At 64.3% G+C, this 24,204-nt stretch overlaps 1 protein-coding gene and 1 long non-coding RNA gene across 2 annotated transcripts; one reads left to right on the forward strand and one right to left on the reverse strand.

Annotated features, from left to right (window-relative positions):
- Positions 1 to 7,821: 7,821 nt before the first annotated feature.
- On the reverse strand, positions 7,822 to 22,284 carry KIAA1755 (KIAA1755 ortholog). The gene is made up of 14 exons (XM_074888681.1): positions 21,346 to 22,284; positions 17,536 to 17,733; positions 15,720 to 17,043; positions 15,446 to 15,610; positions 14,744 to 14,867; positions 14,295 to 14,388; positions 13,348 to 13,434; positions 12,653 to 12,769; positions 12,212 to 12,310; positions 11,851 to 11,999; positions 10,721 to 10,859; positions 10,283 to 10,405; positions 9,374 to 9,565; positions 7,822 to 9,290 (listed from the first exon to the last, which is right to left on the reverse strand). Exons 1-14 carry the CDS (start codon positions 21,346 to 21,348, stop codon positions 8,322 to 8,324), a joined length of 3,783 nt encoding a protein of 1,260 aa, XP_074744782.1. The 5' UTR covers positions 21,349 to 22,284; the 3' UTR covers positions 7,822 to 8,321.
- On the forward strand, positions 12,793 to 20,637 carry LOC141951881 (uncharacterized). The gene is made up of 3 exons (XR_012631472.1): positions 12,793 to 12,956; positions 13,299 to 13,860; positions 19,220 to 20,637. It is a non-coding gene; the product is annotated as an uncharacterized LOC141951881 (long non-coding RNA).
- Positions 22,285 to 24,204: the final 1,920 nt, after the last annotated feature.

The following is a 24,204-nucleotide window of genomic DNA, read 5'->3' on the forward strand; positions in this document are numbered from 1 at the left end:
AGCAGGAGCGGTTCCTCGCCGGGAGGGGTATCGGGGTGTCTGGGGTGCGCAGGGCCAGGCAAACCGGGGTGCCGGGCGCTGGCCAGGCTGCAGGGACTCGTTTCTGTCTGGTTTTCTGACCAAGCAGAGCAGGAACGACTGACAGTGTCTGTCCCTGCGCTGGCACCTCTGCCAGAAGTGGCCGGAGCCGAGCGCCGGGCTGGCCCCGGGGCCGTCTGGGGAGCCCCACGCTTGGTCCCAGCACCTCAGCGAGAGGAAACCTCCCTCATTTCTGGCTTTGGTGCCCACTTCACTCACCACCACGTATCGCAGAGGCATCTGCCTGCCCACGCACTGGAAAATGCTGCACATGGAAGGCCAACCACGCCGATGGCGTTATTTTTACTCTCCGTAGTAAGACAAGGTTGCATTAAGAGGGTGTTTACACTGCTGGGCGCCCAAAATAACTCATTTGCTCAAGGTGTTCAGCAGAGGACTGCGACTTCCCTCGCACCCACCCCGCTCCTGGAGCTGCTTCAAAGCTGCTGGTTTCTTGCCTTCGCCAGTCCCGCGCAGGCAGAGGCTCTGTTTGCTCTCCTGGGTGTGTGTCGGGGAGGGGGGAGCCCCCGGCTGTGCCCGCACATCCTGACTCAGTCTCTTGTGCTGGCAGATAAACAAGCTGTGAAAAGGGACAGTGTCTTCCTCTGAGTCGCCCTGTTAAGTTGTCAACCGACTTTTAGCAGACCTGCCCGTTTGCCCGCGTCTCCTCCCGCCCCGGGGTGTTCCCCAAAGCGTGGCCCTCGGCAGAGCTGCCCTCCGAACCCGGGGTGACCCCCCTGCCTCTCACACTGACCCGGCAGCTGGAGCCCCTCGGCAGGGAGCCCGGCACCGTCCCGCCCCTGCGCCGGGGGGCGGCGGGGCTGGGATGTGACTTCGGGAAAAGGTTAAAGGGTGAGAAAACGTTTTATGCTCGTGATGACGGGGCCAGCGGGGAGTGTTTGCGGCTCACGGTGGGATCCTGGCGTGTAGGATGCGTCAGTTGTCCCTCGCATGCTGAGGAGGAGCTCTGATCTCTGAGCATGGAAAAATACTTCAAAATGGGGGAAAAAATGTGTAGCTGCTCCGTACCTGGTAGGGACCGGGCCGAGCAGTGCTGGCAGACGGGGTCCGTAAGGGCACCGTGGGCTGGGGCCAGGGAGGACGGGCCAGCAGCCGGGGAAGCCGGGGTGGGTGCAGATGCCCCCGTTCAGGTCAGGGGCAGCAGCTGGCTCGGTGCGGGCGTTGTGCCTGCTTAGCGGCTTTTGGTTGCCGTGGGCTGCTCCGGCGCTGGGCCAGTGGGTCAGCAGGAGGGGCTCGGCGCTGTGCCGGGGGTCCCGCGGCCGCAGGGCTCCAGGAGCCGGCACAAAGGGGCTCTTGTCCCCGGCCGTGGGCAGGACCACGGGGCAGGAGGGGGCAGCTGCCCCCCAGGCCAGGCAGCGCAGCGCAGGGACCGGGCAGTCTTTCCTTTGGCTTTTCCAAGGAAAACAGATTGTTTTTCCACCTGGCCCTGCTGCCAGGTCCGGGGAGGCCGGCGCACTCTGGTGTCGCAGCCACAGTGGACGTGGCCTCGTGGGGTCGAAGCGTCCCCTGCTCCTGGGGCGGGAGCTGGGATGTGCCGGTGGCCTCAGCGCAGTCCCGGGCTCTGGCTCAGAGCTCTGGGCACACGCCGAGCCAAAGGCTGTTGCCAAGAAGTGCCGAGCACTAAACCAGCGTCGGCTGCAGAAGGGCGAGCCAGCCAGCTGATAAGCAGCTCCTCTGGAAAGCTCTGGGACGAGGCACTCCGACCTAAGGGGGGGGGCTGAGGAGGAATTTGTTATGTCACCGTCTTTGTTCTTAGGCCCAGTCGTGTTTTTAGTTAAAAGGAAGGAGGAACACAAACCTCTCACATCTCTTGATTGATTCGGTCTCTGGGCTCGGCAGGGGGGCAGGAGGGCTGGGCAGGGTTTCCTTGCCACCGGCTGTGCTGGGGAGGGGGTTTCCCTGGCAGCGCTCCCCGGGGATGGGGCAGCCCCCTCCTGCTGCCCGAGGACGATGGGGCCTGCGGGTGGGCAGGGAGATGGATTCTCCAGCCGTGTCAAGCCTTCCCGTGCCGGTGGCCCTGGGATGGCCACGAGGCTGGTCCCGGCTGCCGCAGGGTCCCACGGCGCAGGGGGTGGGCTACGGTGTGGACACGTACCCGCAGCCGAGGGAGCCGGCAGCGCGAACATGGTGTTTTGCAACCTGAACTGGTTGAACCTGGTGCGAGCTGAATTCCAGTCTCCCAGCGTCACTTCCCAGCAGTTTGCTGGAAATCCCCCAAGCCCCTGCCCCTGGGGCGCCTGCTCCTCCGAGGCGCCTCTCCCCGTAATCCCCCGCCGCCCTCACTGCGGGCAGGCTCCGGCGGGGTCTGCGGGAGGAAAGCAAGAGGGGTCTGCGCTCCCCGCCATGGCGTCAGTGCGTGGCCAGCTCGTGCTGCCCTGGGAGCGAGCGTGTCCGGATTTAAACACCTGAAGCCACACGATTCCCCCAGGATTCGCACACAAGTGATGCGCTTCCCCATGCGGGGGGTCGCCTGCTCCTCTCTGTCCCTCGGTACCTTCCTGGGGATGCTCCTGTTTTCCAGCCCTCCCTCGGGATGGGACACAGCTGGAATTTTGGAAAGCAGCCGGGCTGGCCTTGCCCTGGCCAGCTCAGACCAGACTGGGGTTACGTTCGGCTCTTGGAGTTCAACCCTTTGGCGTTACTTTTCGCCCTTCCTGTTTTCCTTTGGTATCGCCTGTTTCTTTGTTTTTTCACTCCTTTATGGCCACCCAGCAGCTCCCCAGGAGCACCAGCCACTGCCACAGGCGAGACCCAAGTTCACTCTGTTGGAGCAGGAGCTTGGAGATAACGAAGCTGCTTTGGGACATTCCCGCTCGCTGTCCCCTCCAAAACCCCGGCGAAGCCGAGGACGGTGCTGCACGGCTGCGTCTTGCTCTTCAGCTTCCTCTTGCATTAAGTGTTCACCTGCTGAAGCCAGACCCAGCGCCTCAGTTGCCCCCCAGGACAAATCCAGGCACAACGGTGTTTCCACCATGGCGTGCGCCAAGTCTCCATCCTGCACCTCCAAACCCCCGCAGCTGCTCACGGCTGAGCCCGAATGCCAGGAGCTGCCGTAACGGGGCTGGGCCTGTGGCAGCTCTCCTGGCACCAGAACTGCTGGGGGTCCCATGGGGGGACGCATTGTCCCACTCACAGTTGTCCTGGCGCCTTTGCCTCGTCACCTATCGTCCATGTTCTCCTCCTCGCCCGGGACGAGGGCACGGCCGCGGCTCTGACTGGGAGCGTCGCAGCCCCGGTGCCTCTTGCCCTGCCCGTTGTGGTTGATAACTCAGCGTCCCTCCTGCCCCCGCAGTCTGCAGGGCAGGGCTTGACGGGACCCTGGCAGCAAGGAGGAGGAAGAAGAGAAAGTGAAAGAGAAAGAGAAGTGCAGTTGGTGACCTCAGCCGGAGGTCAGTGCTGAGCCAGGTCCCGGTGGCTTCACTGGAGCGAGGAGCCGCGGGGGGACGGCCCTGGGGAAGTGGGGGGCTCTCCCCCCCAGGACTGGCAGCCTGGCCTGACCCACAGCCCGCCTCTGTCTCCTGGATGGTTTTGTCATCTTCTGCATCTAGCATTTATTGCCTTTTTTCCTTTGGAAAAAAGTATTTCTCTGGGCCTTGCGAGAGCTGCTCTCCACGGGCCGGGCTGGCCGCGGCGCCCCATGGCCCGGCACTGCGGGACCCCCCCGCCAGCCCGTGACAAACGATTTTGCCATTTCATGGGTGGGAAAGAGACATTGATTAACTCCTTCACTTGCCTTCCTGGAAAGGTTATGGCTTAATTGGTCAGACTTGGAGTCATAAATCATGTGCTGAAGGATCAGCAGAGATAAGAAAATTTTTGCAGAATGTTGCAAAAACACTTTTTGGTAGGAGGCATCCAGCTGTGGGGGCTGAGGGCAGCCGAGAGCACAGGGCTCCTCCAAGGAAACAATTCACCCTCCAGCGAGGGGCCGGAAATTCTCCCTTCTGTTATCAGTTAATCTCAGGATTTGCAAAATATCCTTTTTTTTTTCCTTTTGGAAAAAGAAAAACAACAGGAAAGCCATTGTTTGCTTTATTCAGAAGAATCTGAATTCCATCTGTTTTGGAAGATGATTCTGTTTCTCCATGGGAAGTGCTATTCCCCCTAATCTGAAAACCAAAAGTTAAAAAGCCCCAACTTCTTCCTAGCCAAGGCAGGCGGCGGAGGAGGGAGAAGGAGGCTCTTCCCGCCAGGGCAGAGGAGAACAGGCTGATGGCAGCGCCCTCTCTCCCCGGGGCCGTCAGCTGGGTCGGGCATTCCACTGCCTTGGGTGCCCCCACCCCGTGCGGCTGGAGCGAGGGCAAATGCTGGCCAGCACTGGCCCAGCTCAGAGGTCCCAGCTGTCCCAGGGACCCCCCAGCCCCGGGGACCCCCCAGCGCTCCTGGCTGAGTGCTCAGAGCAGGCAGGGAATGGTGTCGCAGAGAGGAAGCATTTATTATTCATGACAGTAATTATTTCTTCCCTGATTCTCCCCAGCATTCTGTTGAGGAATTAGGATATGAGGAATCTCAAACCCGCGCTGCAGACATCCCTGTTCCTGCTGCTGCTGCTGCTCAAAAATGGCAATTTAGAAAATGCCCCCAAGTCACTGGGTTTGCCCCAGCCTGACACCGCCGGACCCCCGTCTCGCCGTGCAGGAGGGGCTCGGTGCGGCCCCGGGCATCCATCCTGCTGCGGGATCGGTGCCTCGTGGTCTCAGTCTTGGCTCCTCTGTCTCTCCCAGCCTCCGGGTGTTTGCTTTGCCCAGGTTTATTTCTTAAACCCCACAACCAGCTCTTCCTGGGTTCACCTCCGGCTCCTCGCAGGCTTTGGCGCAGCCTGTCCTGGAGCTGAGACCCGGCTCTGGTGGGCAGGGCAGGGTCTGAACCTTCAGAGCCCGGCAGCCTGCGGGGATGGGGGCAAGGGGGGTCCCCCGCACAACCTGGGTCCTGACGCTGAAACCTCTCCCCGCGAGGTCAGGGGATGCCAAGATGCAGAAACTGGCTTTGCTCCATCTGTGATGATGACAAAGAACAGCAGCACGGATTCGAGTCCCTGTTCAAAGGGCTCCTGGGAAACTGGCTATTTAAACAACTAAAATAAATGAGAAATGCTGCACACCTCTTTCATTTCAACGTGGAATCTAAAATAGATGTTGCTTGTGCCAGGTAAGTAAAGAGGCAACTTCCTGACGTAGGGCAGTGAAGCCCAGGGCTTGGTCCCTGCCACCCCTCATGGATTTGGGTCGTTTCAGCCTCTGACCTCACATCACCACCAGAGACGACGCGGGAGAACAGCAAAGCATAAACCATCTTCTGGGACACGGGGTTATTCCTATAAACAAGCAAAGCACTTCAGAATCAATACGAAGTTTTACTCGTGGCCGCTGGAGAGATCTCATCTTTTGAATTATATGATGGGATAAACGAGATCCCAATCCAGCTGCCACCCCGTGTACCAGCAGTTATCTGTCCACAGCCGGGCTGAACGGCTCCCAGAATTAATTAGAATAATCAATCCCAACAATGACAAAAGTATTGATTAGCACTTTTGTCTCTTCACAGCCTGGCAGTGCTGTGGCTCGGGGAGCGTTGCAGAGGGATAAAAAGCCGCCTCAGCTATGGATGGGAGATGCTTATCCAGTGACATCGTGTGACAGCATCGCAGCGAGGGGTTTATATGCGATAATGGCATCACCCAAACGCTTCCACACAATATTATTTCAGTAATAATATTCTCATCCCTCTTCCTTGCTCAATTTACACAGCGGTTCATTTTTAATACCTGTCTATTTGCTACTTTCCTGGACATGGTAAGAAAGCAGGAGCAGTGGGGAGGGGACCCTGCGCACCCGCCGACGCCGGGCGGGCCGATGCAGGCAGGTGCCTGCGTTCTGGGTCCGTCCCTGCCAGCCCTCGCTGGGCCAGGAGCTGCCTCGCCGTAGCCTGGGTCCCCGCAGAGGGTCCCTGCCCGGGTGCCTGTGGCAGCGATGGTGTCACTGCGCTCAGCACCGGCCCCCATCTGCCTTTCCCGAGGGAGATGAACAACGCCGACGGTGTTTCGGGCAGCCCAGCAAGGCACCGGCACAAGCCCGGGGTGGGATGTGGATGGGATGCAGGAGGCTGAGCTCGGCCACATGCAGATAGCGAGGAGCTTCGAAGCCGTGGAATTCTGTGAAATGACAGAAAATGGGTATCCAAGAGGAATTTGGGAGGCGTGCAGCTTCTTCAGCGCAGTGCGGAGGCGAGCGTGTAGCGGGGTGATACAGCAAATCAGCTGTCGGTAGAGCAGAAAATTGAGCGAGGGAACTGCCAGGCCGGGCTTTAAAGGCTTTTGGAGGTAGAAGAGATTTTTGGCTCTTGCCATGAGCTGGGCACGGCTTCTGCCAGCCGTGGAGCAGGCACGGGGACGTCGGGGCAGGGGGACACACATCCGTCTGCTCCTTCTCCGGGTCTATGTGCTGCCTCAGCTCCACAGCAAGGGGATTTCTGAGGCCCTTTAAGCTCGGTGCAGGGCCAGGCGGTTGGCACAGGTAAATATCGTTACACGAAGAGGTAGGAAAAGTGGCCTGGCTGGGGTGACCTCGGGGATGTTCAGGATGTGGCGTTAGTTGGAGAGTGGAGCGAAGCTGGCTGGGTTCACCCAGGAGAGATCGTGCAGAGATGTTTCTCTATCATAGTTAGTTTTAAGCCAAAAGGAATGGGCTAGACTCAGCTATTGGGATTTCAGTGAAGCAGTGACAGAAGTGCTACTAGGGAAATGTGTTTGAGCTGGGGAAGATGGAGTTTAAAAGAGCTGGAAGGAGAAGAGCAGACAACGGGTAGGAGAAGTGCTGGGCAGGAGGTCCCAGGGCAGCGCCAGGGGAGCAGGCTGGGGTTGCTCTTCATTAACGCTGCCATTAATGAGCTGGGCAGGAGCAGCGCAGCACCGTGGGGGGTGGCTGGGACTGCAGCCTCCAGAGGAGCTCAGCAGGGCCCGGCCTGGGGAGTTGGCAAAAACAAGGCTGAGGGGGGTATGAGTGATGCTCACAAACACTGGGATGGGCAAGTGCCCTTTGCCGAGGCGCAGCATCACACGGGGCCGTGAGCCATGACCGCACCGTGGCTGGGAGGGGGAGAGGCTTTCTGGAACGGCTCCTCTGTGAGATACTGCTTTTTCTGCGATGTCTCTTGATTAGCTCATGATGCTCAGCCCGTCCCCGGCCCGGCTTCGCCCGCTCCCGGGTGCCCAAACAGGTGGTGTGGCTCGGCGGGACGTGCCCGCGGGGACGGGACCTCCAGGGACCCCGGGGCTGTTAGGAATGGTGATCGGTGAGGTCGCGCCCAGCTCAGCCAGATCCCCGAGGGCTGGGGACAGCGCGTTCCCAGCGAGCGGGGAGGCTGGGCAGGACACCACCACCCTCGCCCCTGAACTGGGGAGGAGGTAGGACGGGAATGAGGACGGTGACGGCGGCGTTTAACGCTTACAAAAGGGACAGGGACTGGTTCTGCAAATGGCTGCAGGCCGGCAGTGGGGGCCGGCGGGGCAGGGCACAGCAGGGACAGGCCAGCAGCGGTTTGAGCAGGGCCACGCTCCTGTCAGCAAGATGAGAGCCAGGCTGCCGTCACAGCCCTCGCAAGGGGTGCGGGAGGTGCCCGCGGTGGCACCGGGCTGGCGCAGCGGTGAGGAGCCGGGGCAAGCGGCCCAGCACCCGGCTCTGGGCGCGACGCGGCTTTTCCTTCTGCCCCACGAGGACCATGCCGGGCGCTTCTCTTCAGGTTTATTAACGTTAATAACGTTAGTCCCGTGTTAAGGAGTACACATGGACAGGACGCCTGTTGCTCGGCCAGGGCCGCGGCGGCAGCGCGGGGGACGGTAAAACCGCCTGGCAGAGTGGGGGGTGTGGTGGGGTCGGCAGGCAGAAACGTCTCAGCACAGGTTTGTGCTCCCGCGGGATGCTCTGAGCACGGCTGCCGACTGCGGGGAACCCTGTCCCGAGGCGAACCTGGCGCTGGTAGCGATAAATGCACTTGAGGCGAGGATTGCAACACGCCTAGTAGATTATTAACGAACCTCTTGAGGCTGGTGAGGGGGTTATTGCCGTTCCACAGCGGGGCGAGTGCTAAGTACAGGGAACGGAAGGACTCTGGGACCAAGGGCTGGGCAATGGGTCCCAGCGTCCCACCTCTGAGCATGGGATGTCCTGTCCAGTTGGTGACTTCCACAACTGGACACAAACAGCCCCAGCTGGAAGGGACTGGTTTTACTCGGCATTTGCTTTAGCTGGACTCTCAGTGTGGTGGTTCTCCAGGTAAAGAATCTGGCGGGGCTTTTCGGAGGGGCAAGGTGGCCTGGGGCTGTGGAGGTCACGGGGCAAAGCTAGGCTCGCTGCTAGGGCGTCTTCGGTGGAGTTCTGTGAGTCTGAGTCTTCAGAGGAGAAACTGCTCTGGCTGGAAACCTGGAAGTACTGGGTGGCTTCTGCCCGCTTATCTGCAGGGGGACCATGTGTGCTGGGGGCTGAGACAGTCCCGTGGGGCACAGCGGTGGGGCACAACAGCTCAGCACCCGGAAAACACGCCCGGGGAGGCAGCGTGAAGGGATGCCTCTGGAGGGGCTGGCCGCCCTCCTGGGCGAGGTGTCCTGCGGCTCCCAGGCAGACTCCACTCCCAGGTTTTGGGGAGGAGGTGTCAGCAGGCACGTGGCAGCGAGCGGCACGGTCACCCTCTGGCCCTTGCCGGCAGCGGGGCTGTGGGGAGCTCGGCTCCGCACCCAGCACGGGGCTGGGAACGCTGCCGGCCTGTGGCTGGCCTGGCCCCCCAGCGCTGGGCTCCGGCCGCTCTGCCGCCCCCCAGCCCCCCGACGCTGCTGGCTCGGGGCTGGCAGGTGCTTCGCAGCCTGGGGCTTCCTTGCAAGGGGCTGCGGACGCTGAGCCGGGGGGGCTGAAAGCGTCTCCCTGCCCGTTGGCTTGTGCTCCCCAGGCCTCCTGCAGCTCCGCCAGCATCTCCTCCAGGATCTGCCGCGTCTCCTGGTAGCGGTGCCGTGCCTCGGTCCAGGCTGCCAGCCCGCAGCTGCTCTGCATCCTGCACACCTGAGCCTTCATCTCCTGCAGCTTCTCCAGGGCGAACTCCACCGACAGCTTCTGGAAGGAGCTCTGCAGACACTGCAGCGCCTGGCCCTCCCCGTGCTTCCCGCGGGCCGAGCACTGCCTGCAGTCCAGCCTCAGCCCCGTGATCTAGAAAAGAAGGCAGCAAGAGCGGCTGCTCCCACGGCTGCCCAGCCGGCACCGGCCCTGCGGCGGGGAGCCCACACACCCACCTTGCTGGAGAAGCGGCCCAGCTCCCGCCGCAGCTCCCGCTCGGCCTGTCGCCGCTCCACCTGCCTCCAGAAGCTCATCAGCTTCGTCCGGAAAAGCGCCGCAGCCGCCTGGAAGGGGTCTGCCTCGGGGAAAGCCGCGTCCCCGACCTCGGCCGCCTCCTGACACAGCGCCAGGCCGCGCCGGCACCGAGCCTGCAGGGAGGGCAGGAAGGAACAAGCTCTGCGCTCGTGGAACGGCGCTGACCTGCTGCGCTGGGACGCGGGTGCAGGGTGAGGCGCTCGGCGCCGCTATCAAAGCTATGTGGGAAATGTTTCCGGGCAAGTGAGAAGAAATAAAGAGAACGGGGATTCTCAAAATCTCTGTCCTGGCTTGGCTCCAAATGCACAAAATGCATCGTGCTGGCCTGAGCAGAGTCACCTCGCTTCATCCTCCCTGCTGTGAATGTATCTAAAGGGCCTCCATATCCCGGGGTATGGGAGGAACAAATCCTGCTCACCACACCGTTTATTGTCTGATGGATGCCCAGGCTCTGCGGCCCGGCCCTGCGGGAGGAAAGGGGCTGAGAAGGATGGAGTGCAGGAGGGGTTGGGAATGGCAGCTCCAGCCCAAAGCCCACCGAGGAGCAGCACAACCCCCCCCCTCACCAGGGCAGGGCTGCCCAAAGACCCCCGCAAAGCTGGGCTTGAGAACCGCAGCTTTACCCAGCCAGCCTGGGCACACCCAGTTTTGCCCAGAAGCCTCGTTCCAAACCTGGGGGATTTGGGCTGATTATATCAAACTTTGTAACGACGTCTGAACATTCCTAATTTGGCATTTCCAGGGCCAGGTAGGGGCCAGAGCCCCCAGCAGTGCTGCTGGCAGCGATACCCGAGGGACACGTGTTACAGGAAAGCCCCCTCCATACGTACTGTTGCCTGGACGATGAACTCGTTAACCTGCTCGGCGGAGCCTGGGAAACTGTCGGGGCTCCACTCCTCAGCGCCCATCTCCTGCAGCCGCGCCGCCGCCTCCCCGTCCAGCCAGCACCCCAGCTGCGAGCAAGGGGCCGAGGGTCAGGCAGGACTGGCCACTGGCACCTCCCTTTCCTTCCCCAAGTGGGGCATCCCATCCCATCCCATCCCATCCCATCCCATCCCATCCCATCCCATCCCATCCCATCCCATCCCATCCCATCCCAGGCGGGGTTACACGGTCGCCCCATAATGAAAATCAGAGCTCAGGCAATCCTGTTATTCTCCAGGCTTCCTTCACCATCAAAACCCAAGGAAATGTGCCCAAAATGCCCAGCCACAGGAACACCGCGGAGGACAACTTCAACTTGCTGCACCCCAGGACACCCGGCTCACCTTGCTGAACTCGGCCTCGAGCTCCTGGACCTTTCGGAGGAACTCCAGGCGCTCCAGGCAGCTGTTGGACTGGGACACCAGGTCGTGAAGCTCTTCCTCCAGCCGGCTGTACAGCCCCTCGGCCGACTCCATGCTGGTCCTGGTGACCGGGGAGGAAAGGGGCCGTCAGCACCAGGCAAGTCGCTGGCTCCTCATGAAGCCGCCGGCCGAGGCATCTCCGGCAGGCAGGAGCCCCTGGATGGGGCAGCTCCCTGGAAGCGGGTGCTGGCTCCCAGGAGCGGAGGGAGCCGACGGGCAACAACTCTGCACGTGCGGCTGGCGAGAGCCTGGTCAGGATCCGACCAAGAGACCTCCTGCCCCTCGCCTCGTGCAGCCTCAGAGCGCACCCGGGACACGAGGGCTCTCCCTGGGGCGCGCCCAGCGGGCTGCAGGCCCTGCACGTGCCCTGACACCTCCCCATCCTGCGGAGCACAATGATGTCGGTGAACACGCGATGGGAAAGCGTCGGCTGTCGGCGTGGCCTGGGCCAGCCCGGAGAAGGGAGAGGAGGGAGCAGCAGGATTGGTGCTGCCTGCACGCAGGGACCGCCGGGCGACGGCAGCATTGCCGGGGCTTGGCCCCATCTAGTGGCTTTGCCTGAGCCCAGCCTGGAGGGCTCGCTGCCAGTCTTACTGAGCTCAGCCTGGAGTGCTTGCTGCTGGCCTTGCTGAGCCCAGCCTGGAGGGCTCGCTGCTGGCCTTGCTGAGCCCAGCCTGGAGGGCTCACTGCTGGCCTTGCTGAGCCCAGCCTGGAGGACTCACTGCTGGCCTTGCTGAGCCCAGCCTGGAGGGCTCACTGGAGGACTCATTGCCGGCCTTGCTGAGCGCAGCCTAGAACCTGGCCCTGGGGCAGGGGACCCTCCCAGGGACCCGTGCACCTTCCCCTGTGGGCAATCCTGCACATGGCCGTGCCAGACGCGAGCTCCAGGCTCGGAGGGCATTTGGGGGGCAGGAGGGAGCATGGCACCAGCTCCGGGGTGTGCTGGAGAGCAGCTCGTGCTGGTGGGGACCGAGCTGTCCCTGGGGAGGCGGCTCCAGGCCGGGGGTCCCCGGCGCTGTCACCCCTCTCCCGGTAAAGCCGCCCCCTCCTACCTGACGTCGGCCGAGGCGCTGAGCCGCGCAGCCTCCCTGCGCAGCCTGGCCAGCACAGCCCCCGCCTCGCGCTGCACATGCACCAGCTGTGGGTCGCTCAGCACCCTCTGCATCAGCTCCTGGTGCCTCCCGATGCAGGCGGCCGCATCCTGTGGAGGGAGGGTTGGACACACGTCTCACCTGGGGCCTCCCCTGGCAGCTCCCGGGCCAGCACAGGACGAGCAAAGGGGACAGGGCACAGCCTGTCAGGAGCCGCCGCTCCGGGCGCGGTTGCACTGAATTTTGGGGAATCGGGGCAAAATGTCGCTGTGTGCTGGGCTGCAGACGGGCTCTTTGGGAAGCGCCACAACCTGCCCGTTACCTGTGTCCCTGCCAGCGTGTCGGCATGCCGCAGCTCCTGGATGCAGCTCTGCAGCAGCTCCGATGCCCGCCGGAGGCTGGCGGTGAAGGGATACAGCTTCTGTGGGGGGGGACACAGAGTGGGTCAGTGGGGCCAGGGCAGGAGGGCAGCCTGCCCAGGAGGAGGAGGAGCAGTGCCAGGCCAGAGCAGGGAACACCGTGGGGCAGCGGGTTAAAGCTGAGGAGGAAGGGAGCGTGGAGGTGGATGGGCAGTTACAGGCAGGAGCAGGCAGAAGCAGGCAGGAGGGGTTTGCCCTCCTGCGCTCAGAGCTCTCCTTTTCCTTCCCCTCTCCGGGGTTTTCCTGTGGCTTTTCCAGGGATGTGTGAGACACAGAAGCCGCGGTGGGGACGGAGGGGCACCGCGGGGAGGTGAGGTGATGGCTCACGGCGTGATAACAGACACCTGGAAGAATTGAACCCACTCGCCGTGGCAGTAGGGGAAGGCACCATCCAGCTCCGGGGTCAACTGGGAGCTGTCGACGTGGCGGCCCAGAGCCTTCAGCGACACCAGGGTCTCCACCTGCAGGGCACGGGGCTTGTCAGTGTGGTGGGACTGTGCCAGGTCCCTCCCCAGGAACCCCCCCAGGCCAGCCTGGAGCCGGGGCACAACCCCCTCCTGTCCAAGCACCCCGCGCCGCAGCTCCGCGGTGTTCGAGCGCGTGGGAGATCGCCAGGACTGCGATCACCTGCCACAACAGCCAAGCTAGGTGATCCAGCTCATTCCTATTTCACATTATACTAATTAAACTGAGCAGCACTAAAAAGAACAGTCAGCCCTTTCAAGTTTAGATTTAGTAGCCCAGTGCCTGTGTCTGGCCACTGGAGGCAACTGGGCAGGCGCATGGCTGCCCCGGTCAGCGTTTGCCCCGCGAGCCCGAGGGCAGTGACTGCCTGTCCCAGCGTGGGCTCACCCCGCAGCCGGCGCGGGGGCACCTGCCCCAGCGAGGTGCTGCTCTGCCCGGGGTCCCTGCGCAGGAGAATTGGGGTCTCCAGGTGAGGGTCCCCCGAGGTGCGAGGCTCCTTTCACCCCAGCTCTGCTCTTTCCACAGGAAAAAACGCGGGGACATGAGGAGGGGACAGGGCCAGGGCCAGGCTCACCTGCACCCCGGGCAGCCTCTCACGGTGGGTGACCGGCTCCTTCTCGGCCAGCAGCAGGACGGTGTGGACGCAGCCCGGCGAAACGCTCTGCGGGAGGCAGGAAGAGTCACCAACCACAGCAAACCCCACGGCACAGCCCTTGGGTCACCCACAGTTGCCTGAGTTGGCTGAGCTCGTGAGCTCATTACAAAGGAAAATGCTCCCGAGCTCGCTGGCGTGGGCCATGGAAACGGGTCACTCAGGCCACAACCCCGTCCCAACCACCAGCTCCCTGGCAGAAAGGACCCACAGAAAGAGCCTTCGCTTGCACCGGTGACTCTTCTCCATGCAGGAGCATCAGGGCTGGTGTGAGATTTATCGGACAGGCTGCGACCCGGCCCTGAGTGTGCAGAGGCAAAGGGTGCTGTGACGGGGAGGGCCCCAGGGCCCCCGGGACAGCGCAGGGCCCTCCTGCAGCACCGCCTCGGAAACCCTGCCAGGGCGATCGACCGTCGCTGCGGAGCCCATTTCCAGGTGAGCTCCACTAGCGGGACGCCGAGGGGGTTTGGGGCACACCGCGGGGCCGGGCGACAGCGGGGCCGAGGCCAGATCCTGCGGGGCTGGGGAGGGACCTTTGGTCCCAAACCGCTGGTGCCTTGCGGCTGGCACCTGGGGAGACAGAGAGACGCAAGCGCCAGGGGTGAGCTCGGGAAATGGGGTCTCTGTGCCCTGTTGGGGGATGCTCTGGGCTGCTGCAGACACGCTCAGAAATTAGAGATTTATCAGCAACTTTGGGAACAAAGTGGCAGTTGTTTAAGCTGATGGAGAAGCTGCTGCCAGCCGGGGGATCGCACCATGTGGTGGGCACAGGGGAGGGTCGGAGGGACCCCCAAAGGGTGGCAGCACTGGCTCCCGGGCAGGGACCCCCCCGGCACGTCCGTGGCACAGGCACGCGGAGCCCGGCATACCTGGACAGAGCGGAGCGCCGAGAACAGGACGGGAGCGGGCGGCTGCTTCCTGGCATCCACCACGACAGTCAGCCCACTGTCCTTCGCTTCCCGCCTGGCAAGGGGAGATCCAGTGAGCAGGAGGCAGACTGCACTGCTTAGAAGCAGCACATGAAGTGGGGGTCCCTCCCCTCAGGCACGACCCACTCGAAGCCCCCTCGGGCAGCAGGGTGAGGACAGGCAGGAACCGGCAGCTGCAGGTGATGGCCTCATCCCTGCGGGACCCCCCAGCCAGGGCAGCGCCAGCCCTTCAGAAATTGTGCCTTCGGCAGAGGCACTGCGCAGGCTCCTCGGGGGGACTGCGGACACGGCAGGGACGTGCGGGGTGCTGGGCTTGGCCCGGGGGCTGCGTGGGACCCCCGAGCCGGGAAGCAGCCAGTGGGTCCCTGGCAGATCCTCCTGGCCCTTACCTGGGGAGGGAGCAGAGGAAGAGGATGAGCCTCGCCAGCTCAGCGGCCGAGCACCACGCAGCCCCCCAGGCGCTGCCGCTGGTGGTCACCTGGAGGAGGGCCCTGCCCAGCCGGTCCGAGCTCCCTGCGGGGAAAGGGGAGAGTGACCTGGCCGGCCACAAACTCCAGCCCCGAGCAACCCCCTTGCTCTGGGGCCGGGGCTCCCATCCTGCTGCTTGCCCGCAGGAACAGGCTCTGCCCCGGCTCAGCTCAGGGGGCCCAGCCCGGGTTAATACTGTGCAGCCTCCCCCGGCCCCTCTGCGAGGGCACGAACACTAGCCCTGCAAATGCCAGGGCAGAGCTGCTGGGGATGTTTTTCCTGAAAAAATAGATGGGGTTTGTCACTGTTTTTCAGCTCTTGGGAAACGGAAGAAGCCAAATGTTTAGTGTTTGGCAGCTAAAAGCTGAACGGCTTCACTGGTGAGGAATGGTGTGGGAGGGCTCGGTGCAGCTGGGAACCGGGGCAGCTGCTCAGAGCAGACTGCTTGTTTTTATGTTTTTAATTTTGTTGCCCAGTTGAAAGGGAATTTTCCGCTTGGGGGCTTTCTGGCCTCCAGCAAATCCCTGAAACCTTCCTCCAGAAAACCCTCTCCAGCAGCATGGTGCTCTCCCTCCGGAGGCCTCTCCCGCCCTCCCGCCGAGGGTCCCACGCGCCGGCAGTACCTGGCAGGCAGACGATGCCCGAGCGCAGCAGCCCGGCGTGCAGGTCCTGCCAGGCCGGCGGCTCCCGGCCAGGGGGGCCGGTGCCGGGCGCAGAGGGACCATTCTTGCAGCTGGGGCTTTCCAGGGACCGTTCCTCTGCGGGGGCAGCAGCTGCCGCATCCGTACCTGTCCGTGGGGACAGAGGAGAGAGGAGCTGGCGAGGGGCAACGAGGCAGAGAAATACAAAAGCCCCCGCAGAGCCCGGGCCGGCGCCGCAGCCCCGCTCGGATGGTACCTTTCCCGGCTGGCTTGGCTCTGCCCATCCTGGGCGAGTAGATGGCAGACATCTTCTTCCAGGCCCCTTCGTGCTGGCTGGCGGCTCTTTCGTCTCCGGGGGCTGCTCCGAGCCGCGGGCCCTTCAGGAAGGAGAACTTGTGGCCGGAGGCCGGGGGGAGCCGGGGGCTGCCCTGCCGCGCCAAGGCCTCTGCCGGCACCCTGGGGCTCGCTCGGCGGGGACGGCGGGCGAGGAGCGTGGGGCTGCTGCCACCCCTCCCGTGCTGCACCGGGGTCTTGTGGGGGGTGGTGGGGGGTGGTTCAGGGCCAGGGCCGGGGCTGTCCGGCTCCTCCAGGATGGCGGCCATCAGCCCGGGGCCAAAGCTCACCGGGTTCTGCAGCGCAGCCAAATAAGAGTCACGGTAGCGGCACCGTGGGCTGAGTGGCCCCGGCTCCCGGCTCAGCTTCCCCCCCAGGCACGGGGTGCAGGGACCCTCCTCCGAGCTCGGTGCCCCCCCGCAGGGCCAGGCGTCTGCCCCTAGTCCCGCGTCTGCCCCTAGTCCCCCGTTTGCCCAGGGAAGTGTCGCCTCGGCCCCGGCTCCCGTCGGCCCGGCGGGGCAGGCGGGTGGCAGGGACCGGGCCAGGAGGTCCAGCTGCTCCTGGGGGAGCTCCAGCAGGTCCACGTACTCCCCCTCCAGGTTCTGGCTGATGATCTCGCAGAGGCTGGGCACGGCCAGCATGGCCGGCTTCTTCCGCGGCCCGGCCTGGTCCACCTTGATCAGTCCGGGGTATCTTCCTGGGCTCGACTTCTGAGAGGTGACCCTGCAGCCCGGGATGGTGCCCGCGACGTTGCCATAGGGCGCCGGGGCGTCCGCTGGGCCATGGGGCACGGGTGCACAGGGCGCTGCCGGCTCGGCTGCGGTTTCAGGAGAGGGATCGTGCCGGGCGCCCGCGGGCGTGCTGTCAGCTCCGGCCTTGGGCTTGTCGATGAACTCTGGCGTGGCGATCTTGCTCCACGGCAGTGGGGCGATGCCATTCTCGGTGGCCACCAGGCAGGTGTGCAGGGGGGCTCTGGCCCGGTTGCCGTTGATCTCCTCCAGCCACTCGTTGGTGAAGAGCAGCGCGTAGGCAGCCTCGGGGACTGGCGTCTCCTCCACCCCACGCAGGTCAGGTGAGAGGTGCTTGACAGTGATGCGTGCCGAGTGCTCCTCGCAGGGCTCCGCTTGCAGGTAGAAGTCCCCTGGGCGCAGCAGGAGGGGGTTGAGCGGTGCGAGGTGGACAACCACCTTCTCGTGGAGGCACAAGGGCCAGCCCTCGTGGAGAAAGATGCAGTTAAAGTAGGGAGCCTGGAGGGAGGAAGAACACAGCGCGTGAGCGAGAGCCCCCGCCAGCTCCGTACCCTCCCGGCTGGCCCCGTGCGTGCTCTCGCTGCCTGGCTCTGCGCTTCCCACCATGGGATGTCCCTGAGCCGAGCCACAGCAGGGCCCTGCAAGCCCACCCCGAGCCCATGGCTGTTCCCGGGGTGCTGAGTGCTCCCCACGTGCTAACAGAGGGGAAAACCCCACTGGAGCCTCTCCAGGGGCATCAGAAGGTGAGGGGGGAGTCCCCTCACCCTTACTACAGGGACTGCGTGTGCCAGGCTCTGTGCCGGAGCCGTCCCGGGGAGCTGGGCACTGCACGGTCCTCTCTGCGGGGAGGGGATGGGGCCGGGGCCGTGGAGAGGGAGCCTGCAGCCTGACGCGGGGCACAGCCATGCCGGGGCCATGCAGGGGAGGCCGTGAGCCCCTCGGGTGGGAGCAGGGTGCAGGGCAGCGCGGCGGGGGGTCGTGGGGGCTTACGCAGGCTGCCTGCCGCACGTGCTCGAAGAGCCGCTTGGCCGGGATGAGGAACTGGAGCAGGCAGCAGAGCCCATCTCCCCGGTAGCTGGTCTCCAGCAGCCGAAACACCTGGCCCAGGACCGTGGGGGCCGTGGCTTCGAAGGGGGGGTAGAGGGCCTGGAGGGCACTCTGCACCGCCGCATCCAGCGCCCCGGCGTCCTGCGGGAGGAAAGCGTCACTGGTGGGGAGAGCGGTCCCGCAACGGGACACCGTCACCCCCCACGGAGCCTGTGCCCACCACCCCATGCTGCCGCGTCCCCGGAACGCCAGCGCTGGCACCGCCACCGAGCTCGGGGGGCTCCAAACCTTCCTGGGCTGGGAAGTGGGGGGGAACCGGGGGTAGAGCACCCTGAGTGCCGTGCAGCCGGTGCACACGAGCATGGCCAGGTCTGGTTCCCAGCGTTGGGCTGTGGTTTAAGGAGCCCGAGATGAGCCCTGAGCGCAGCCTGCGCCCTGCTCGGGAACCCCAACTGCGGAGGCGGAGGAGCCGCAGCAGCCAAGGGGTTAAGCCGAGCCAGACACTGAGGAGCGTGGGGATGTGCCGGCTTGCTGGAGGAATGCGGCGGATGGGAGGAAGGACAAACATCTGAAGATGGATAGGGTGTTTTGGTTCAGACTCATCACTGAACTCGCCAAAAATGAGTCCTCTGAGCGTTTTCTGGGAAGCGCTCTGCCGGGCTGCAGCCCCCTCCCCTGCGCCGCTTCCAGACCGGGGTGAGGACGCCGGTGGTTGTGCCACGCGTGACGCGGCTGTTCCCTGTCTGCTCTCCCGGCTTCATGGGAGACGTCGGCTGCGCAGACCTGGCTGGCGCAGCAGGAACGCAGGGGGAAGCCATCAACAGCCCCCGTTAAATCCCCGCCGCGTTACGGGCAGCGTGGGGGTGACCATAGACATGGCTGCCCAAAGGAGCCCATCGGCGAGCAGGAGGGACAGAGACTTCTCCAGCTCCTTGGGGGGTGTTTCTGCAGGAGAGGCTCAGAGAAACAACAAATCAGGCTGGGGCCGGTGTCTGGGCAAACAGCACCTTTTCTGCTGGAGACGGTGCTGCTGCAGGAGAGATGCAGGTTTCTGCGTGGTGCAGGCTCAGGCCCAGCCTGGCCGGCCAGGGATCTGCTGCTCTGCAGTGGGACATCTCTGCTCCTCCTCCTCTTCCTCCTCCTCCTGCAGAGCACAGTGTGTGCCACCTCTGCCAGCCCCCGGATACCGAGGAGCCCCTTAGTTCTGCCACCAGCTGCAGCCCGTGGCAAAGCCGAGCCCATCACCTGGGCTGGGCTCCACGTTTAACGGTGGAGGAACCCCGGTGCTGCGGGTGGGGAGGTGCCGCAGCAACGAGCATCCTCCCGGCAGCCGGGGCAGCGGCCGGGCCCTGCGCCTCGGGCAGCCACAGCTCACCATCATCCCTGTGCTCCTGCACAGGCACCCGGGGAGCGAGGCGGGATTAGCTGGAAGTGGGATTACCTGAAGGTGGGATTACCTGAAGGTGAGCATTAGTTTCAAGCAGGTAATCCCTGGCCTGGGAGCCCATACAGAGACAAAGTGGCCTCGGTTAATTCAGCTTAATTAGCTTTAATGCGCTTTAGCTAAAGCACTTTGCAGTCATGCTTTGGATAATTTTCTTGACTTTTCCTCCCTGTCTCCACACAGAGATCTCCCGCCCTTAGGCCTGGCAGAAGCGACGGGGCCTGGGCAGAGCAGGAGGAGAACCAGCCCCTTCTTGGTGTCCTGATCTGCAAGTGCATTCCCCTGCCCGGCTGTCCCACACCGCTGCTCTTCCCACGCTTGCTCTTCGCCCAGGAGGGACGGGAGCCCTTGCTCTGGAAAAGCCCGGCTGCAGGGTAAAGCCCAGCTCCCCCCTCCGCCTTGCTCCCGAGGGGCTCCCAGGTGCCGAGTCCGGCCGGGCGCCCACCACCTCCCTGCCTGGCACCACCGAGCTGGGGTCTGTCCCCATCCCCGTCCCCGCCAGGGGTGAGGAGCCTGTGACAGCAAAGGGGGATCCGTCAGCTCCTAACGCTGCCACGAGAGACGGGCCTGCCCTGCCTGCCCTGCCTGTGCTTGCCTTCGCCAGAGTCACCCTTGCACAGCCCTGGCGCGTCCCAAAAACCAGCACTTTGGAAACCGCCCTAAACTCTTACTGGCCGAGCTCATGTGAAACGGATAAAAAAGCAAAAGAAAACAGAAGGAGAAGCCGGGTCCCCTGAGACCAGGGCCCTGCGCCAGGCAGGCTGCGTCACGGGGCGATGGGCAGCCCCAAACCCGGCTGTTCCCGGCTCGGCTCCCTGCCGGGGGGGCTCTGCGGGGTGTGAGGGGTGCAGACCGCGAGGCCCCAGCCCACACCCACCGTCCCTCGCAGCAGCGTCCCCCCAGACCCCGGTGCAGCCTCCCCTGGCCGCAGCTCCCCTGGCCTCGCCTGGTCCCACACCTTGGCGGCTGGGGAGAAACACCCGGAGTTTGGGTAAAGCAGCTGGGAGAAACCTGGGGTGTCTGGGGGTGGGGGGACAGCCCGGCTGCAGGGGAAAAAGGAAAATCTTCCAAATCACCGCCAAAACCCCACAGCAAAGGGACACACCAGAGGATGGAGTGACTGAATAAACAAAGCTGCTGCCCCGTCAAAGGAGCAAAACCAAACCTGCCCCGGACTGTGTGAGCGTCGGGAGAGAACGACCCAGCGGCACCAGCCGCAGCCTGCGCGGGGCCGGGGAAAACTTCGGCCTAGAGTGAGTAAAAATGTTTTCATCGAGTGTCACAAAGCCCTTCACCACTGGGGAGGATTCTGGGGTAACCAGGGTGCAGCGGCTCCGCGTTCATGGGAGAAGCGGGGCCCAGGCCGGCCGGGAGCCGTCAGAAATCCAAAAGCAACCAATTAGCCCAGGTCCCTCCACCAGCTGCGAGGGAAGGCAGAACCGAAACAAAAGGCATTAGGGAGCATAAGGAGATTTACATTTGCAAAGCTATTTCCATTTTAATAAGCCAAAGTGCTGTTAAATAGAGATTGATATTTCTCCCTAAATACCCATATTTTTTAAAGTGGTTTACACCAACAAGACGAGCTGGGCTTTGGTGTTTTGGTGCTGTAAAGTTGTTTAACTCGTACCCAAAGCCACAGGGTGACTCAGCTCCATCTCCCCTCTCCCCCCAGCTCAGGCAGGAGCGAGGTTTGAGCGTGGGGACCAGCTCTGAATAACAATTCCTCTCCCTCTCCTGCAGCTCTGGCTGTCAGCAACTTTGGCAGGGCCCGACGCAAACGCTAACGAACAGCCCGAGCCCGGCGGGGCGGGCGGCCAGCGCTCAGCACAGCATCGCCTGGCAGCCCGGGGCACTGGCATGTGCCGGCCGCAGCGGCAACCGAGCTGGCCAGCCCGGGGATGGAGCCGCCGAGCGTCCCATACCTGCGCGGTTCACGCGGTGGCACCCGCGTGCTGCACCCCACACCCTGCCAAACTTTGCAGGGAAGTTTAAGCATCGCGGGCAGCAGCCCCGCACGCGCCGCCCCGGTGGCCACGTCTGCCGCCACACCCCAACCTCCGCCTTCGCTCCCCCACCTCCACCTTCACACCTCAACCGCCGCCTTCACACCTCGACGCCCGTCTCCGCCTCCCACCTTCGCTCCCGACTTCTGTCTCCACACCCCAACCTCCGCCTTCACGCCCCATCCCGTCTCTGCTCCCCACCTCCCCCTCCGCCCCCGCCCCCCGCCCAGTGCTGGGGGTCCCGCAGGTGCTGGGGGGGCCTGGGGAGCTCAGCGGGAAGGATAGGAAAGCAGAAGGAATTACCATGTTTACTGGGAAGTGGCAGAGGGGCCGGGGGGGCCCGTGGCACCAACTGTCCCTTCCCTCTTCCTTCCCGGGGGCCGAGCGCTGCCCCCGGGCCCGGCTCGCCCGCCCGCTCGCCGCTCCACGGGCGGCTCCTCGCCGGCCGCCGGCGCCTCCCCGAGCTGGGGGCGGGCAGCCCCGGCCCCATCGGCCCCCGCCGGGCTCCCTCCGCCCGCCGCGCCTCTTCTGGGCGGAAAAAAAAGAAAGAAAAAAAAAAAAAGAAGGAAAAAGAAAGAAAAGGCGAAGAAAGAGCGAGCGCGGCGGGGCGGGCCGGGGGAGGGGGCTGGCGGGGGGCGGCTCGGGGAGCGCTGCCGGGCCGGGGGGGCCGGGCCGGGGCGGCGGCGGCGGCTCCTCCCGGGGACCCCCCCGTCCCCCCGCCGGGAGCCCCCGAGGCGGCGGCGGCAGCTCCGTTCCCCCCGGCGGGGTTGCGCGTTTGACGGGGGGTTGTGGAAGATCCCCGGAGAAAAAAGCCCCGCGGGGGGCGGCAGGAGGGCGGCGGCAGCACCCGGCGGGTCCAGCCCCGGCGCCCCCCCCCGCCCCGCGGCGCGGTACCGGGCAGAGCCGCCCCCCGGGGGGCGCTTCTCGGCTCGGGGAGGGACGAAGCTGCGGGTGGGGGTGCGGGTGCCCCGTGTGTGTTTGGGTGCGTGTGCGTGTGCCCGGTCTGTGTGTCCGTGTGCGTGTCCGTGTCCTGTCCGTGTCCTGTCCGTGTCCGTGCCCGCACACACGTGGCTGCACGGTCTCTGTGGCCGCTTCCCTCGGACACACGCGACCAGCGCCGGGCCGAGCCGTCGGGGCGGGTTTGGGTTCAGAGCACTTTGCTCCGAGTTCTGGTTTCGGAATTGGCCTAAAAGCGCAGCAGAGGGAAAGTGTCTCGTACGGCTCATTGGGTGTTTCAGCGATGGAAAGTACCTACTTGAAGGCAGAATTGTGTGATTTAGCAACCACAAGTTGTACAAACAGAGCCGGCCAAAGCCGCAGATTTGGTCTGTCCGAACACAAACCCCCACTGCCTGGCCCAGCTCTTCCAGCCCCGGGTCTGGCCTCCAGCACTCGGCCCCGCGGCTCCGGGCTCGGACTGAGGGTGTCGGACTGTCGTGTTGGTGGGCTCGGGGACGGGACCGGGGCTGGGACAGGGGACAGGACCAGGGACGGCCCCAGCGTGGGCTGCAAGCTGCCGGGGCAGCCTCGATAACGAACGTTTGTCTGGGAATTAGAGAGCGGCCAAAGGACACGCTGTGAAAACAAGCCGGGGCGGGAGGAGGTACAGCTGGGCTGCTGGCTGGTCTGGAGGGACGACGGCGCCAGCGAGGGCTTTGCCTTTGCTTCCCATTTCCTTGGGAGCTGCCGAGAGCCCTCTGGCCGCCGGTACCGATCCCACGCGGTCGGGTGGTGCCAGGCGGGCAGAGGCTCACCCGCGGGCAGCAAGCGGGGCTGGAGCTCCCGGCTGCAGCCGACCGTGCGGCTCCGGACCCACGGGCACTGCCGCAGCATTGGGCAGGACTGGCCCTTGGCTCACAGCCAGCCCAAGCCAACTGGGGCCCGCTGGGCCAGCTCCCCCCTTCCCCACCAGCGGCCGAGCGCTCCTGTCATTGCCTTCATTCACATCTCTGCTTCAGCCTTTTTATAGTTTCCCTGAGCGCGAGGGGAGTGTGAGTTCGTGCTCTGAGCTTCTTTAACTGTGCGGGTGCCTCTGAAATGAGCCCAAGGACTTGCTTTGGCTCATGCACCAGCCGACAGCAGCGGGGCTGGGCGAGGAGGCTGCGGGCAGGGAGGGAGGCAGCGTGGCTGGCCCTGGCTCACCGGGCAGGGTCCCTCTGCGGCGCTGGCGAGCAGGAGGGGAAGGATGCGGTGCCGAGCCTGGAGGGACCCCATCACCCCATGGGGTGCCCGAGGGCGGCCGCTCCCTGCCTGGGCCCTGGGGTGCTCAACCGCGCTGTGCTCAGCCGGGCCACCCTGCGAACGCACCCAGTGTGGCCGGATCCAGCCCCCCCATCCCCGCAGCACCCCAGGGCAGGGCCCCGAGCCCTCCCGCTGCCCTGAGACAGCACGGCTTGGAGGCGGGAGGCGGGCTGGTGGGGACCCAGCCTGTCAGCTCCTGGGGGCCTCCCGGGTGCCCCTGCCGCCCCGGGGCCCCTGACCCCATGAGCTCACCCTCCTCTTTTGCTCCTTTTCTCCATGTCCTGTTTGTCCCGAGCAGCTGCTGGGACAGGCTGCATGTGGCCTCCTGCCCTGCCCCTCCGCCGGCACAGAGCCACCATTCAGATCCCCCCAGGCGCTGCCCGAGGTCACCATTCCTGCATTTTTATTTTTACTTTTTCTGCAAAATCATCCCCCTCAGCTCTCTGCATCCCCTTTTGTCTCCCACGAGACTCCCAGACCTCCTGACACGAGCTGGCGTGCTGCGAGAGGAGCCCGCCTGTCTGGGGTGACGGCAGCCCTCAGCGGGTGCAGACAACTCCCGGGCTGCAGCGCCAGTCCTGGGGAGATCCCTGAGATGTCACCGGGATGTTGGGGTGGAGGGAGGGCGAGGGGTGGTGAGGCCGGCAGCAGGGCTGGGCTCCTGCGGGGACCCGTGTCCCTGCACTCACGGCGCTCACTGTGCCCCGCAGGGCTCCCAGAATCATCTCGGTTGGAAAAGCCCTTGAAGCTCCTCCAGTCCAACCATGAACCTCACCCTGACCGTTCTCAACTCCACCAGATCCCTCAGCGCCGGGTCAACACGACTCTTCGCTCACTCTGGGGTCCCCGAGTGTGTCCATCCGTCCGTCTGTCTGTTTTTGATGCCGTGGTCAGGGCTGGCGTCAGCAGCGACCCGGCGCT

This window comes from Strix uralensis, chromosome 18, assembly GCF_047716275.1.
Source record: "Strix uralensis isolate ZFMK-TIS-50842 chromosome 18, bStrUra1, whole genome shotgun sequence".
Classification (NCBI taxonomy): domain Eukaryota; kingdom Metazoa; phylum Chordata; class Aves; order Strigiformes; family Strigidae; genus Strix; species Strix uralensis.

Bases quoted from the DNA above. Each gene is read 5' to 3' on its own strand.
- KIAA1755 (XM_074888681.1), bottom strand. The intron at 15,611-15,719 runs GTACCATCCGAG...CCCCACGGACAG, and splicing joins AGCCAAGCCAGCCGGGAAAG to GTACGGATGCGGCAGCTGCT. The intron at 12,000-12,211 runs GTAACGGGCAGG...CTCCCTCCACAG, and splicing joins ACACGCTGGCAGGGACACAG to GATGCGGCCGCCTGCATCGG.